Source organism: Perca flavescens, chromosome 4, assembly GCF_004354835.1.
Source record: "Perca flavescens isolate YP-PL-M2 chromosome 4, PFLA_1.0, whole genome shotgun sequence".
NCBI classification, from domain to species: domain Eukaryota; kingdom Metazoa; phylum Chordata; class Actinopteri; order Perciformes; family Percidae; genus Perca; species Perca flavescens.
Window position 1 is genome coordinate 6,267,225 of NC_041334.1, and position 14,989 is coordinate 6,282,213.

General features: G+C 38.9%; 1 protein-coding gene across 1 annotated transcript in view; it reads right to left on the minus strand.

Annotated features, from left to right (window-relative positions):
- Positions 1 to 14,989, minus strand: part of cadpsa (Ca2+-dependent activator protein for secretion a) — a 258,999-nt gene that overhangs the window by 207,669 nt on the left and 36,341 nt on the right. The window contains 2 exon segments of the mRNA XM_028575343.1: positions 7,583 to 7,915; positions 13,989 to 14,102. Coding sequence (XP_028431144.1) covers positions 7,583 to 7,915; positions 13,989 to 14,102 — 447 coding nt within the window.

The window sequence follows — 14,989 nt, forward strand, 5'->3', positions numbered from 1 at the left end:
CTAAAGAGGTCTTGATTATGTAGTGTGTTTACAGCTGGAATAGTGACAAACATAAGCATATGCTGCTTGATTCACAGCAAATAGCAGCAACAACAATGGCAAATAGGAGCAGATAAGACTTCTTTCTAAAATATGATTTAGAAAAATACTTAATAATAACAGATTGTCTCTAATAATAGCCTGCCTCCTTTCATTCATCCAGGCTCATATTAGGCTAATAAGAACGCTGCACAGCTGTTTGGGAGATCGAGAGAGAAAACCTTTCACGCAGCCATAGGTGTCAGGAATTACAAATGAAAATAGCATTCGGAACATTAAAATGCTAACTTATTTAGGATTGCAAAGCAGCATCACAAATGCAGAGTAACAGCCTTGCCATCGCCAACAAGACCTCCTATTATCCCTTCCCCCATGTCTCCATTCAGTGCAAAAGACAGTAATAGATTTTTCAGTTTACAGCTCATTAATTCAGAGTGGTTACTCCAGAAATGGCAATTGTCCATGACAAGAGAATACAACAGAAAAAAGCCTCAATTTGTACCTCAGTCTGACATGGAAAGAGCTATTTAGGGTATATTATTAGGACACATATTGACTGACCAGAATATAACACTTCTTGGATGTTCTACAAGCTTCTGCCATGATGCAATTTTATCTTACCTAAAATTAGGGCTGGGCAATATGATTGAGAGTAGCTATCATCATAGATTTTGCCTTTTTTGGAAAATGTAATAAGTGTTGTAAATGCTAAGTGGTGTCTCTTCCTGCTTTTAAAGGCTGCATTAAAGTAAAGTGATGTCATTATCTGAACTTACCAGACCGTTGTAGCTGTTCTATTATTTGTCTTTAAATCAACATTGTTGATGATTATTTATCTTAAATCTCATTGTGAAAATATTTTGTGAATAGTCAACCCTACAATATCCATATCAATATTAAGGTATTTGATCAAAAATATCGTGATATCTGATTTTCTCCATATCGTCCAGCCCTACCTAAAACACTCAGTTTTTGTAGGTGGAGGTGGTGCTGTTTTTGACGGCATTAAAGTTGTTTCTAATATTTTGTCCACCTCGTAAATGGAGAGCAACAATTTCTAATATAATTACAATCCGATACAACACCACCATAAATTATGTCAAAATGAAAATTCCCCCCGAAAATATTATATTTATTATACATCCATTTATTCACTTCAATCCAATTCAATTATATTTATAGTATCAAATCATAATAAGAGTTATCTCAGGACACTTTACAGATAGAGTAGGTCTAGACCACACTCTATAATTTACAAAGACCCAACAATTCCAGTAATTCCCCCACGAGCAAGCATTTAGTAGCGAGGAAAAACTTTAAACAGGCAAAAACCTCTGACAGACCCAGGCTCCTGGTAAGCGGTGTCTGACGGTGCCGGTTGGGGGTGTGATGAACAGTGGCAATACTAGTCATTATATCTATTATTTATATTATATCTATTATTTATACTGTACATATTTGCAATGACCCCTCATAACCCACCCCCGGGCTAATTATCCGTTCTAAATTCAACGTTCAATCAATTTTACTGGAAAGGTACAATAAAAGGCCCAGAATTAAAATAACAACATCCCAAACAATACGGTGGGCTTGATGCACCAAAATCTACCACTACTTCCTCTTTCAGCAGCTTTAGTGGTGCATGACACACTGCCTGGCTTGATATTGTACAGTATACTGTATTGGCCATCGGGAGTACCGGGAGATTTCCTAGTGGCCCGGTCTATTTGTGTGGGCTGAATGGGCCGAACCTAGACGTCGTTCTAGCGTTATGCACAACCATGCTATAGTTAGTCAAGCAACTATAAAACTTTGAATTTATACAAATAGGCAGAATTACCTGTGAGAAGAAAGCAGGCAACTTTGGCGTCCCTTTTTAAAATCCTTGCTCCATCTTGGAAAAGCCACTCCAGTATTAACTTTGGTCTTGTTGCTTTGCCTGTCGTCTTGTCATTTTAATTCTCTTTTACCTTCCTTGGCTACTCCGTTATTCTTCCCCCTCCCTGGCATTTGTCACAATGCCGCTGAGTCGCTCGTATGTATTCTGAATGATTCTGAATGGCAGATTCTACGCGTACAGGAATACTTTGATTAGTTGGTGGAAGTAATTACACATGAATGAGCACCTCTTTGTGAAAGAACAAAGGGTTTTTTGCTAAGAATCAACTCAAACCATTACAGAGTGGAGCTTTAAGACATCTTTTGAGGGGTGGAGGTATGCCCATTACTTCAAATTAGTTGCATGAAAGGACAAAATCTTGATTGTAAAGTGTAAATTGTGCTCAGGCCACAAACACCTCTCCACCGCCAACATCCAATCAAAGCTAGTTGCTAAAGACCCCGGACCCTGAGTGAAGCTGACGCGGATGAGACAAGCATGTTGCCGACACCAGCCAATCAGCCAAGACTGTATTCAACAGCAGATAAACAAAGCAGAGATAAGTGGGCTTGTGGCAGCGGAGGAAGCGTTGCCTGTTTGGACAGTGGAATCACTGTCTTTCTGAAACATACTGCGCAAAATACAGGTGATGAAGAACGGACAGCCGGCAGTTCTTCTTCACAAATGTGCTCATATTCACAACTTGTCCGCTCTGTGGTATTAAAGAGCATAAAAGAGAGATCTTGTGTATGTAATCCATTATAATAAGGGTTTGTATTGATCTGGGCATACATGAGGTTTAACTCTCTATTGTTATTTGGCAAGTAAGTTAAGGTGCATCTCAGGTGATGTTACATAGTAATCCAAAAGTAATGTAACTAGGAGTGTAACTAGTTACTTTCAGCAGTGAGAAATGTAAGACATTACTTGTTTAAAGTAGTAATGTGTAATCTATTACTTTTTTTGAGTAACTACCCCAACACTGCTCATGAATGCACATGAAAACAAGTTAAATGTAAAATAAAAAATGGTATTACTGATAAAAATAAAGTTAAATGAACACCTCTCTGAAAGTTTGAACAAATCCTGAGCATTATAAGCTTCATAAAAGGTGGCAGAGCTGTTGTACTGGATTGCATTAGATTGTACCGGTGTACCAGGGAATGTAATCTTGAATAATTTTACACTTTAATCCACTAAAAGTTTTGCTTTTTGAATCTGAAGAAATCTAATGCAGCTGTTCAGCAGTTAATGTTTTGTATCATTATTCATATAATACATTTCCATGCTACTTCAGAGAAACCACTGCTTTCTTTTGTAACCCATCTCCTTGGCTGCCAACGCAAGACACATTGCATCTGAATTTTAAAAATCTGAACCAGTCCAAAATGAAGTGTATTGATAGCAACAGCAAACACTAAAAGAGAAGCTGGCATTCCAGGATTTAGAGTGTAACACTTTGTAGTCCTGAAAGGAAAGCATGTATTTAAGCCTGGGATCTTCTTGCCAGATATCTGGTGTTTTTCTACCTCCCACAAGCTTATGCCTACTAACGTTTCACAGTTTGTTGTGTCACATTAATTATACAACAAGCTTGAATGTTGAAACTGTGTAATATTAGTTTTCTGTATCTATTTTGTATATATATATATATATATATATATATATATATATATATACAGTACGTGGCTCAAATATGGTAAACATGTGGTATTTTCCGAGATCTTGTTGATTAAATATAATTGAATTGACTAGAAAGATTATTCTCATCATGGACCTGCTACCCCATCACAAATCCCAATATTCTAGAGATGATCTAGAGATGTCTAGCTGTCATGTGTCTGACCATTTTGATAATGGATGAACCATCCCAACCATTAGCTGCTCCCTCCCAGCTTCACTGCTTCTTTCTGACTCATTTCATAATATACTGTAAACATCTTTGGATTTTGGGACTTAAAAAAAAAAAGAAATCTATTTAAAACATGACTTTGTACTCTAGGAACTGGGCATTTGATTAATTAATAATTGGTTAACCAAAAACCAACCAACATTAAAAATGATGCAAATAAAAAGCATGATCCTTTTACAGTTTTTGCTTTTGTAGGTCATTTTTGGTCCACACTAAAACAAAAAGCGGCTAAATCTCTTCATCTCTGTCGTCTCTGGAATTTTTAGATGCATCCACTCTTTTAAAAAGCTCTGTTTTCGAGTGGGAAAAAATATTAGCTTAGTCGGTGCACACGGAAAAAAACAGAGGGTTAGAGATGGTTTTTCTGATTTAGTCAGGCTTAAAGTGGATTTTACTGTGCTCTAAAACAGCCTCCTTCAGCCAGGAATGTTGAAACCATGAAGGAAATAGACAAGATAAAAGGATAAAGGAGCCGTGACAGCAGGCAGGGTTCACCCCCCACAGTCTCTCCAGTGATGGCCTGAGCTCTGACAAAAAACTGGCCGAGTACCTATAGTCTAACCCTATAGCCTCCAGCTGCTGACGACTGGACACATTATTACCACATCAATCTGCTTTTGCAGCTCGCTCTCTGCCCTGTTATTATCATTACACTCTGCATATATTAATAACTCATTTTCCATCCAGCAGCACATTTTCCGTAGATGCATTTAAATCATCTATGTATAGAGCTCTGTCTTATTGTTCCTCCCCCGTGCTCAGACAGCTCTAACGCATCCAGTTTGCCACAAACACATGTCGGATTAAATTTTATTTTGCACATGAAGAAAATGGACACGTTTTAAAAATGAAGTTGGCTTCTTTTACCTTTTCTTTTATTTGCATCGTTTCATTCTATGGTTCATATTGCTTGCTGAAAGCTTCAAGTCGACCGAACATCTAAAGATTCACAAATAGAGATGATGCGGCGGTGAATATAAAAACAGTTCTTTCTCAAAAGCAAAGATGGAAGTAACATGAAGCAAAACCATGGATGTACGTATAATAAGACCTGGATACAGCGTTCGAGGCAGAGCCCCGTTCATTCCTTTAGTAAGAGTTGCTCAGTCGCGCATGAAGCCCAAATAGCCGAGCCGGCTAAGAGCTCCGATGAATTAATCGCAATTTAATCTAGACTGTTATCGGACCGAATGAATCAAATACTGACAGTGAAACAAGTCATTTCACGGGGTTGTGATGCTCAAAAAAATGTATCCATTGATTTACAGATGTCTCTTTTGCCCCGTAAGTCTATGGGAAAAAGTCTTTTGTAAAGGTCCTGTTCAGCTATAACTATATGGACTTGAAAAGTGGACTCAGTCAATAATCCTTCAGGTAGCATGGTAAAACTCCAATATTTCATATTAAATTATATGATTTTACAGCAATAATTGCTCTATACAAACAATACTCTTTACTGGCCCTGAAGCACACAATGTACACAACAGTGACTACGTTTACATGCACATAATATTCCGTTCTTATTCTGAAAAAGACGATATTCCGACTAAGCTGTTTACATGGCTAATGAAGGTGAAAATTCCACTAATATCGTTTACATGTAGCCGTGCAAAATATAATTTTTTCGATGTTTGCTCATATCCAAAAACCTGTTGATATCCAAGTCTTTGATAATATTTAAAGGTAGCGTTTTCTCCTTCTTATCGGGTCTGCAGCCTTGCAAACTGTTGGCTGGTTCATTTGTGTATAGTAACCATAGCAACGCAGAGAGCTGACCATAAGCCGTAAACAGCCAAGAGGCCGTAAACTGCAGTAAAAACCCTGATTGAGACGCATATTCTGAATGCACTGTATACATGTCCAAATAATGCTTCTAAAAGCCGAATAATACTGGAATATCCCACATGTCTTAATCGGAAAATGCTATATTCGGAAAAAGGCCTTATTCTAAATATCCAACCTGTATATGCTTTTTACATGACCTGTATCAAATTCCGAATATTGTCATATCCGGAATAATAGTGGAATATTGGTGTGCATGGAAACATACTCAGTGTAGAGGTCAGTGGAGGCTGTTAAATCTGGTCAATGGTTATGTTTATGTTGATAAAGGTATGATAATACATCAAAGTCTATACATCAATGATTTGATACAGTAAAAGGCTTTTGAGGACAGTTTGGCCAGTTGCTGTCTATTGAGCTTCTCAGGAGCTGCTGCTGACAGACAGCTGCTTCTGAGGAAGACACAACCCAACCCAGTGGACTGGGTGTGGACTGAATGGACACAGCGCTTCAGTAGGACTTACGCACCACTCATGTCTCGCTTTTGATGTGCTTTCTCAGCAAGGCCCTAGATATTAAAATGAAGGACAGACTGATTCTTTTGGCTTTCCTTTATGTGCAGTCATTTGCTGAAAATCATTATCCAGAATTTTGGGCTGGTTGCTCTGAATAAAAAAAGAACAAGTTCCAAGGCAGTATGTTTTTGTGAGAAGAAAAAAAATAAAAAAGCCTTACTGAATGAACCCAGTACAACTCCAGCACATTTAGCTGCCAGAAGCCTTCATGGTTGTATTGTTTCTCTCAATTAAAAGTGAAAGCTCTCAAGGCTTCCACGGCAATGTTTGGCAAAATATTAATGACTAGCTGGCTACCTCTGAAGAACCTATCACATAGTAATCTAGTAACAGTGTACAAAAGTGAGTATAATCCATCTTCAGATGACAGAAATGATCTGATTGGATCAGTCTGGTTACAGACCTCTTGATCACTGTCCACATCTGATTTTGATATTGGTTCCAAAAGGTCTGGTGGTGTGTAAACTGGCCACCAAGCCATTCAGAGTTTGCAGGTGGGATTAAGAATGGGGATGTCATCTTCCTGTGCCTCACTACTGTCGATTTACAGAAATAATGTATTATCTATCCATAATGTTAAATGCTGGATGCTCATGTTAAACGTGGCCAAATCTTCAAACAGTGAGGTAAATGTATTTAAAAGAAATCCCTGTGAGCCAAAACCTCAGATTTCCCACTGTTCTGAATGCTCCGCTTTCAACAGTTTTTTTTTACTCTCGGCTCCGCATGATGTCATACCGAGCCGGTTTTCCATATATGGTCATCGCTGGCATGCTGGAGTGTTTACACTACGTACACTGCTATGTGTAGCTACAAGCTAAGACAGAAACCAGTAATCTTGGCTACTGATGATAATTTCTCCCAAATTTCAGCTCACATTCCTGTTTGAAGACGTGTCCGCTTGTGTACTATTTGGTTTACAAGCCATACTGCTGATTTTTGACAGTATAAAGTCCTGCTATATAGCAGCGACAGCAGAGTACAGATTCGGTGATTCTGGAGATGGCCAATCAGAGCAGACTGGGCTGGCAACTTGTACAATAACTGAAAATAACAGCACTACTGATTGGTTAGAACAAACTAACAACCCCTCCCCAAAACAAAATGGCTACTATGAAAAAAATGTCAGTCTGAATTATGAAATGAAATGACAATTCAAGCTGATTATCAAAATAATGTTGGAGTTCTTAAATGAAAACAGCTGTTTTCACCTGCTCATCAACATTGAGATTTGACTCAAAGGACACACTCAATTCCTATAGAGATATTATGCCAGAGATTGTGCATAATGTCACAGAAATAAACAAGTGAAAGATGGACAGACATATCACACACATATTCCAAAATGCAAATGTTACATATGATATGTTAAACACACTACAGTTGAGGACTGACCTGGCAGGCGTTATAGAGGAGCTGGTGCTCAAACTTCTTGATGCCCAGGATCTGCTGGAACATCTCGTACAGCTGGTCCTTGCTGAGGATGAGTTCGGAGGCGGCGCTGGCCGTCATTCTCTGCTGGTGCTTCCTGGGGTCCTCTTCACCGCGGTAGATGGTGTCGAACTTGGCAATCCAGGAGCTCAGCACTGTCTCTTTGCTGAGGCCGTCGATCTCTGGCAGGCTGCGCACCCGCTTCTCTATGTGCTTCTTAAAAACCTCCCGAGAGTCGCTGGCCGAGCAGCCGCCGCTCTGCACCATCCGGGACACACGGTCACTTTTCAGGAAGATCTGCAATCAATTTGTGAATGACAGATTCATTGTTTGTTTTGTTTTTTTCAAAAAGATTTTGGATCCTATATTCATAGTTACACTATCTTTATGTTACTATAACTGCCACTGTTCATCATTCCAACTGCTATAATTATTATGAAATCATATTTCTCTATATCTGTATCAGTGTGTCTGTGTCCAAACCGGCAGCAACAGATACTGCCAACAAAGAGCCAGGGTCTCTCCAAGGTTTCTGCCTAATATGACGTTTTTCCTCGCCACTGTTGCACCAAATGCTTGCTCCTGGGAAATTGTTGGGTCTTATTTATATAGAGTGTGGTTTGGACCTACTCTATATGTATGATGATTTGATGCTATGAATAGAATTTAATTGAAATTGAACTATAACAAACTCTGAAGGCCGGCTCCAATCTGCGGCTGGATCTTGAGAGAAGAACGCTGCTAAAGCTACCTCTCTAACTGACAAGCGTTACTATCATGTACCTAGAGTATAACTCACTCTGCTATCACCACTGATATTCCTCTCTCACCGGCTTGCCTCCTACCCCTACTTTAAGTGCAATGCAACAGACTTTAATGTGTTCCCTTTTCACACTTTACTTGAAATTCGTTTGAAATTGGTGACGTTTATAACTTGGTAATCTGGATCAACGGAAGGACATTTCCATGATAAAGACGGATGTCAGGCTTTATCCTGGAAATGTACTCTCTGTGTGTGTTGTTGTTCTCAAAATCCCTTCGCTTCGGGAAACAACAACAAACTTTGAGCTAGCGAGCTACACGCTGAAAATAGCGTTTTGAAGAAAATGTGAATCTTGGATCTTTGGATCTTAGTAACAGCAGTGTTGCATTGCTTGTAATATATAAAGCAGTAGTAACTAGCACTACCTTTTATGCATATCATCGTCATTTGTGTTTCCCTTTATTATATGTATATATCTTTTTCCACATATCTTTAATTTTACAATACTGTATCTACATACACTTCTAAGTGTATGTAATATATTTGTTGTACTATGTGTACTGTGCATCTTGGACTAAAAATGAAACGTGTCAAAATGCCATAATTTTTTCATAGTGGAAGGATAGAACGGACTTTGAGGACATATCATTATGTTTGTCACTGGAGATTTCTTCAGTAGAAACCTGCTGACAGTGAGGTGTGTGTGGATTTTCCAGAATCACAGGGACACTGTTGTTGGAAAGACACACTACTGTTGACTACAGGTCAATAATCGCGATACAGCATAGCATTGCGATACAGCATAGTATCGCGATACTGCATAGTATCATGATACTGTATTGATACACAGACCACAACAATCAATCTTTTATTATATGTCAGTTTGTCTGCTTGACAATCCCATTTTGCAGCAATAAAACTGAAGTGAGATGAACAAACAGAGAAATGTATAAAATGGATGTTGGCAAAGTTTCCTTTTTGGGGACATCATTTGAAATTGGGTAAAATTTGAAATTGTAAAAAAGGTAATAAACTGCAATATATCGCAGAATATTGCAATATGTTTAAATACTGCAAAAATATCGTATCGTGACATAAGTATGGTGATGATATGGTATTGTGAGGCTTATTCCCACCCATACTGTTGACCAAGTTTTATTATGTCATTTATCAATGCTGTGAAAAGCACAAATGAAATTCCAGTCACCTCCATTGTATGAGAACTCCAAGAGACAGAGCTCATAAAATCTGGAGCAATAAAACCAAACTGTCTGCAAGGCATCAATAGAGAATGTGTTTGGTATTTTGAACTAGAACACCGTACCAATTTAAGAGCCATCTTATACTTCTGTTGTTTTCTCATGATGATTTTCTACCACCATAGACACAAAGAAGACTTTTACCCACAACATGCAAACATTTTTTGCATTGAAAGCTGACTCATATTTGAAAGACATTTGTGATTGATGGATGGTGAATTCCCGTCACCTGCTATCGTCACTGCCTTGCTCTTTGTAACACTATGTCTCTGTTATCTCTATCTTTCTATTTCTGTCTGTCTCCCTCCCTTTTTCTGTCTGCCTGCGTCAGTTTTAGCCTGAAGCTAACGTCGTGCAGAGAGCTTTGGGTTTTAATTGAATTGGATAACCTGTGCCACTAGCTTCATCTGTTAAATATCACACATTTCTCATTTGGCCTGCTTGTGCTGCCACATTAACTGATAAGGAAGTGCCAGTCAAAGTGTCAGCGCCACCAAGCCAACAGATGCACTGCCTTGTTTTGTGCTAGCACCCAACAGCACCCTCACGTTTTCAATTGTCCTCTGCAACACTTGTTTCTGGATCACCTTTTAGAAAACACATGTAGTGATGCTGAGTTTAAATACATCATCATAGAACTTGGATGAAACCGGAAGTCTGGGCATGTGCATTCACACCAGGCTTGTTGTGCTTATCTGTGGGAAACAGTTTGTCAGTTTAGTTGAATTTTAAAGAGCTGTAAGAATAGTGTAACATTTCCCATTCTGTTATACGTAGAATGGGGATATAGATGTTGATTTATGTATATATGTATAGAGAGCGTCTAGCTGAAGCTAATCTGCAGCCCCCATCCCTGGTGCTTTTTTTAAATCCAGATTAAAACAGACTATACGTGTACCGGTATGTAAACCGGTATGCACGTGTCTGTGTGTGTACAGTATGTAAGTATTGTACATGAATGTGTATACACTGAAATATACACTCAGGTGCAGTTTGTTAGGTATCTAGTTAAATGAATGCAGTCCAATACAACAGTGCTACAGTAAATCCTGCCTGAAGGTTATTTTGTAAAGTTTGGTATTATATTTTGACAAAAACAATGGTTTTAAGTTGTTTTAAAGTGCCATTGGTGTGTGGATGTGTATCTGATGAGCAGGTGGCACCATGTACGGTAGGCTCGGCTACAAGTGTGTGTAAATGTGTGTGTGAATGGGATGTATAGGTGCCTGTAGTGTAGGTCGCTTTGAGTGGGATGGGAGAAAAACATGCTCTGGTTTATTGGCATTTCTTTAAACCAATCACAATCGTGTTGGGCGGCGCTAAGCGGTGCCACTGCAAAATAGCCTCAGGAAGGAACTTGTTTTGATGGAAAATTTGTACATTCAATAGCTGTTTTAGATGTGCAACAGAAAAGTCAGATTGGACAGATAGTCTTGTTAGTTGTCTGGATTTATCCTGCAGAGATCTGAGGAGCAGTTAACCATAGTCCTCATAAATCCACCGGAGTTTAGAATGTCAACACAAAGAAAGAGGAAGGTAACGGATATCCAGCCGAAAAGAGGGACAGAATTTCCGGTGGCACTTGAATAATCCTGGATATGAAACGTTGTCGATATAGACTACTATTACATAAATGCAGTTTATTTAACATTTAGTTAACTGAAAGGATTCACTGATTCGCTTCTGTTCACCGACATGACAGTGCACGATGCGAGTGCATCGATTAAAAAGAGTGCACCGGATACAATTTAGGATGAACTCGGCGATGTATGGCTTCTAACATCTCTGCATCAGTAAAATCAGATTTATTTATATATAATTATTAGTAGAGGCCCTATGCCCTTATTTAGAAATGTGACCAATCATTCGTGACCAATAATTCAATATCAGGATTGATTCTATCTCTCTATTAGATTAGGTGTGTCACAACAGCGTTGTTCCTTTTCCCAATCTGTGTTCTGCCTAGTCCTGGTGTACTGAGCTGTGATTGGCTAGTACTACTGCAGTGCATTCTACTCTGTTAGACGTTCTGTTTCAACATGTCTCACCACAGCTAAGCTATTGCTACTGCCATGACTGGACAGTGTGACTGGTGTTTGTTTAACAGCAGCCTGTCCCCGCCAATATTCACCTATTGTACCAGAAAGAATTTCTGTTTGCAACTGAGGCTCAAAATATGACAGACCATGTGCGTTTTGTACTATCTATGGGGAATATCTCAAAATCAACACGTAACCTTGGAAAACCTCTTTGGTATTTTTGCAATGTGGGCAATCCAAGAACTGAAGTGTATTTGACTTGCTATGAGTCACTCCGGATGTTCTATGTCAAATGTTGAGTTGTAAATGAAAATTGCCATACAGACGTGAGATGCAGAGAAGACACTGGCTCATCTTTCCTCACACTTTATTTCCCTCTTTTATTCTTGGTGGATCCAGTCACTGAATGCTGGTCATTAGGGAGCATATTATTAAGACTGCCCTGAGGAGCTCAGTGCACGCTCTGCATCATTTATCAGAGCCAAGACAAGTTATCTCCGCTGAGCTTCGGATACATTTCTCCCCAATTATTAGCTTTCCTGCTTGGACAGATTCATTTTAAGCAACAAGAGGCTTGTAAGGGGAACTTAACAGCTTGCGGAAAGTAGTTTACACATCTGAAGTGACATAATGGTTGCAGACATTTCCTATTTATATATAATGATTTAGAGATAACATCAAATGTTTATCTTAATTTTATTTTATTCTTCAGAAAAAGTGGCCATTTTCGGAATCGCCTACTACATACTACAGACAAAGGCAGTATGCGGTTCTTATGTTATATTTTCCAATAACTTTAAATGAGGAGCTGCTGCCCGCTCTCTACCAGGCAAAGCAGTGTCCTAGCAGCGGATCACTAATTTCCTAGTCTCGCACTGCCAGACCTTCCTCCAAAGTGCTGCGAAGGAAGGTCTGGCTAGTCCACACAGCATTCTGGGATGGGAGAAAGACGTGCTTGGGATATTGGCATTTCTTTAAAACAATGTCAATCATCTTAGGCGGCGCTAAGTGCTGGATGGAGCAATGGCGCTCTCTTCAAAATAGCCTCGGGAAGGAACTTGTTTTGGTGGAACATGTGTACGTTCAAAAGTTGTTTTAGTCGTGAAACAGAAAACTCAGATTGAACAGTCTAGCTAGCTGTCTGGATTTACCCTGCAGAGATCTGAGGAGCAGTTAACCATAGTCCTCAGAAATCCACCGGAGTTTAGAACGCCAACACAAAGAAAGAGGAAGGTGACGGACATCCGGCCGAGAAGAGGAACATCTGGCGTAATTTCCTTTCTTTTCAACATATTCGGCCCACGTTGAGTCTCAAGGTGTCCCAGGATGTTTTCACACTTTTCTCCCCACTACTACCAGTATATAAACCACTTACACCAACTTATTACCACTAGTGTTACAATTTATTTTTCGACTTCATGGTCAATAAACATCCTTTATATGATTTTATACCAAATGTTTCAGGTAAAAAGCCGAAATTGTGAATTATTTTGACTAATAGTTAAGATCAGAGGAAGAGTTTTGTCAAAGTTTAGTCAGTTGAAACGATTTAAACATTTTTTTCTCAAATGCTATACAATTAAAGAAAACCGATTTGATCTTTCATTTGACTTGTGTAAGGTGTGGGACCAACCATGTTATTTTTGGGCCCTTTGGTTGAAAGAAACCCACATTTCTGATATAGAAACTTTGAAAACAGGCCAAATTAGACCCGAGGACAACAAGAGGGTTAAAGAGTGACAGAGTGAGATGTCAGTCTAACTAGTGGAAGAAGATCCTTTACTTCAGTAAAAGTACTAATACCACACTGTAGAAATACTCTGTTGCGAGTCAAAGTCCTGCACTGAAAATGTTACTTAAGTAAGTATGTAAGTATCATCAGGAAAATGTACTTAAAGTATTAAAAGTAAAAGTATTTGATGCAGTAAAGCCCTCCCATTTTAGAAAGTGGAAAGGATCCAAACAGTTGTGTGTTTAATGGTCTAATCATTTCAGCTGGACTTGTAGGCCGTTATATTGTTGGCTAGTTTAATTTATAATAAAACATCAGATTTTATAAACTACATGTGTTTTGTGTGCAAAAATCTTAATGTGTAAAGTAACTAGTAGCTAAAGCTGTCAGATGAATGTAGTGGAATAAAAAGAACAATATTTCTCTCTGAAATGCAGCGGTGTAAAAGTAGAAATTGGCATGAAAAGAAAAGACTCAAGCAAAGCACAGGTACCTCAAATTTTGGACTTAAGGACAGTACTGGAGTAAATGTACTTAGTTCTATTCCACCACTGAGTATAACAGATCATAGACTGACCTCATAGTAGCTCTGGACAGCATTGATGAAGGCTTCATCAGCCACGATCTGCGTGTCTCCGCTGAGGAACGCCTGGAAACGCTCCTTGACCGTCTGCAAGTGCTGCTTACTGATCTGAAGGAGACAGCAGGAAACAGGAAGATAAGATATTATAACTTATGGAAACCAAAAACAGAACAGAACATTTTTCTTTTCAAAAACTACATACATACATAAATACATGTAGTTTCTTTCTTTCTTTCTTCCTTTACTTCATTAGTTTTAACCCTCTGAGGTCTAAGGGCATTTTTAGAATTCTCCTTTTAAGGGTATTTGCATATAACCTGATCCCCATGTGTTTCATATCAAAATCTTCAGAACAAACTCAGCTTTCTGTACAGTGACGCCCAAAATTGTTGCAGAGCAATGTGTAAAGAGATAATTTGGCCCTAAAGCGGAAATATTTCTCAAATCTCTTGTGAAAACCTACACTCAATTGTTTTGGTGCTTGAAATGAGTTTACAAAAGTATTGGGATCACAAAAGTAGCATAATATATGAATAAAATAGTAAATAAATGTCTAAAATGAAATTTGGAGTAGGAGTGTTGTCAAACATTGCTTGGACTCGCCAGTGTGTCTTTTGTCCTCAGAGGGTTAAATAAGGTTTGGGTTAAAACGCAACACCCGGGCGCTCCGGGGGGCACGGGCACAAGGGGACCACTGGTGTGAATAAAACACTTAAGAACCTCCTTAAAAAACCTGGTGCGGTTATATAAAAGCTGTTTAAAAGAAGACTGGCAGGGGTTAGGTTTGGGTTAAAACGCAATTTCAGGGGTCAGGTTTGGGTTAAAACGCAAATATATATTTAGGGTTAGGATTAAAGTTAGGGTTAGGTGCCTTGAAGTCGACATTGGGGCGTGCATAGGACCTACAACCAGCAGGACAGGAAACGGTTTGCCAAGGCTGGAGAAAGAACATTTATGGTCATTAAACAAGATAGCTATACGGAGGAGTGTTTTTA